This window comes from Haplochromis burtoni, unplaced genomic scaffold (assembly GCF_018398535.1).
Source record: "Haplochromis burtoni strain Fernald_Lab_line unplaced genomic scaffold, NCSU_Asbu1 Contig_236, whole genome shotgun sequence".
NCBI lineage: Eukaryota > Metazoa > Chordata > Actinopteri > Cichliformes > Cichlidae > Haplochromis > Haplochromis burtoni.
Genome location: NW_024582597.1, coordinates 54757 through 57205, shown reverse-complemented (window position 1 = coordinate 57205; position 2449 = coordinate 54757). Strand labels below are relative to the sequence as shown.

General features: G+C 37.9%; 1 protein-coding gene across 1 annotated transcript; it reads left to right on the top strand.

Annotated features, from left to right (window-relative positions):
• Window positions 1–6: 6 nt before the first annotated feature.
• On the top strand, window positions 7–2444 carry LOC102304091 (protocadherin gamma-C3-like; the record flags this gene model as incomplete). The annotated part of the gene is made up of 1 exon (XM_014338533.1): window positions 7–2444. A coding segment is annotated over exon 1 (1068 nt), but the record flags the coding sequence as incomplete, so codon positions are not given.
• Between the last annotated feature and the right edge of the window lie 5 nt (window positions 2445–2449).

Genomic DNA, 2449 nt, shown 5'->3' with positions numbered 1-2449 from the left:
AGGACAGACGGCACTTTCAGCAGGTACAGCGCCCCCATGATCACCACCCACCCTGACGGGAGCTGGTCTTACTCTAAAGCTACTCAGCAGTATGATGTGTGTTTCAGCTCAGACACACTCAAGAGTGACGTAGTGGTATTCCCCGCCCCGTTTCCACCTGTAGATGCAGAACTGATCAGTATTAACGGAGGAGACACTTTTACCATGACTCAGACTTTACCTAACAAAGAAAAGGTGAGTCCATGAAATTTTTAAATACTTGGACATTGTCATTGCTCGTCATTACAGTTTCAATGGTCCATTTTTTTTTCTTATCTTAGCCGTGGTGTATCTAGTGATTTAAACAAGAACTGTCAGATGCTGTGTATTTGATGATGAGTTCTCATCTAAATCACAGCTTTCTATCTGTTAGATATTTCAACGTGTAGTTCACCATTTGTGGTCCTGTGTTTTTTCCTTTTTCTTTTTTTCTTGAAGATCTTAGGATATGTGTGTACTTTGACTGATAAATTGACACATATGCACATTGTGTCAGTGTACTAAAGGTTATCATTGCTCTTCAAGGTTGAGTTGTGATTTACATATTCAATTGAGCATTTTGAATAAAAAAATTTTTCAGCTATTTGATTTAATTAAAGTAAATATAGAGGAAAATATTAACGAATACTGAATGTGTATAAAAATGCAACGTTTTTGTTCGTGTCATTTTTAAAAGGGAGAATATGCTAATGTGGGCTTACTCCATTTTTATGTCTAAATTAAACTGGTTTTGTAACGTGAAAATCACTCACAATGTAGCTGTGATGATGCTCTAATAAACACAGAAACATTCATATTAGCAAAAGAATATAGAAAAAAGTGTTCGGATGATTAATTAATATCCCTCTTTATTTATTTTTTTTGTTGTTTGTTTGTTTGTTTGTTTGTTTAAATCTCCTTAATCGCAATAAGACGGTTCATTTTTTACCTTTACTTCTAAGTTAGCTTCCAAAAGAAATAGTATTCATAAAAACACAGAATAGCAGAATGGCATACATAATCATGATGGCAACGTCTTACACTGGGGTTAATATTTGACTGTTCGTTTATGAGGGTCAAGTGTATTAACACGTTTGATAATGTGTGTAGTTCTCGCAAATGTCCACACGGGGACATTGCAGACTTTTCCATTTGAGCTTCCTCTTTGAATGGCTCGGGGCTCCTCCCAGATTCAAATGACGATTATGTTTATCAGGCGATTCAGACAAAGAGAATCAGAGGGCGAAAGAGAACGGTACGAGAAACGCTGATATTCTGCCATTGACCTATTGATTTTTTTCTATTTATGCCGTTACACACCGTGTCAATTTTTATGCTTTTTCTCCTTGAACATAATTATGACTGGACCGAGCAGATCGATCTGTGTGTGGATATATCTCGTCTTCGTGCTGCTGGATTGTTACTGGGAAAAGGTTTCTGGGCAGCTCTCTTACTCCGTCTCAGAGGAGGTGAATCTGGGGACTGTTGTCGGAAATGTCGCGAAAGATCTGAGCATTAGCATCCAGGATTTGGAGCCCCGCATGTTTCAGATCGTTGCTGGATCAAAGAGGAAATATTTCGAGGTAAATCTAAAAACTGGAGCCCTCTATGTTAACGAGAGAATAGATCGAGAAGAGCTTTGCGGTGATGAGCCCAAATGCTCACTCAGTGTAGAAGCTGTTATTAATAATCCACTGAAACTGTATCGTATTGAACTGTTAATATTAGATGTCAACGATAATTCCCCTTCATTTGAACGCACGTCGCAGGTAATCAACGTAACTGAGAACACGGCAGTAGGGGCAAAATTTCCTCTGCATCAAGCTAACGATGCGGACAGTGGGAAAAATTCCGTAAATACCTACAAGCTGAGTCAAAATGAATATTTTTCATTGACTACACATAAAGAAGAGGGTGTGACTCCTGAGTTGGTGCTTCAGACAGTTTTAGACAGAGAAAAACAGTCTGTGATTAAGCTCACACTGACTGCCATCGATGGAGGAACACCTGCTAAATCTGGAAGCATGACTATAATAATCAATGTGTTAGATATTAATGACAATCCTCCGATTTTCAGCCAACGGTTGTATAAAGCCAGGGTCTACGAAAATGTTAAAATAGGCACATCAATAATTACACTGGATGCCACTGATTTAGATGAAGGACAGAATGGAAAAGTGATTTATTTATTCAGTGAAGTCAGTCAGGGGAAAAAAACGAATTTGTTTTCTATAAATAAACGAACAGGAACTGTAACGAGTACAAGGAATATTGATTTTGAAGAAAATAATGCTTTTGAACTTCGAGTGCAAGCCTTTGACAGCGCAGTTTTTCCCATGAGTTCACATGCTAAATTACTGGTTGAAGTATTAGACGTTAATGACAACGCACCTGAAATTTCAGTCACATCACTGTTGAACACTGTTAAAGA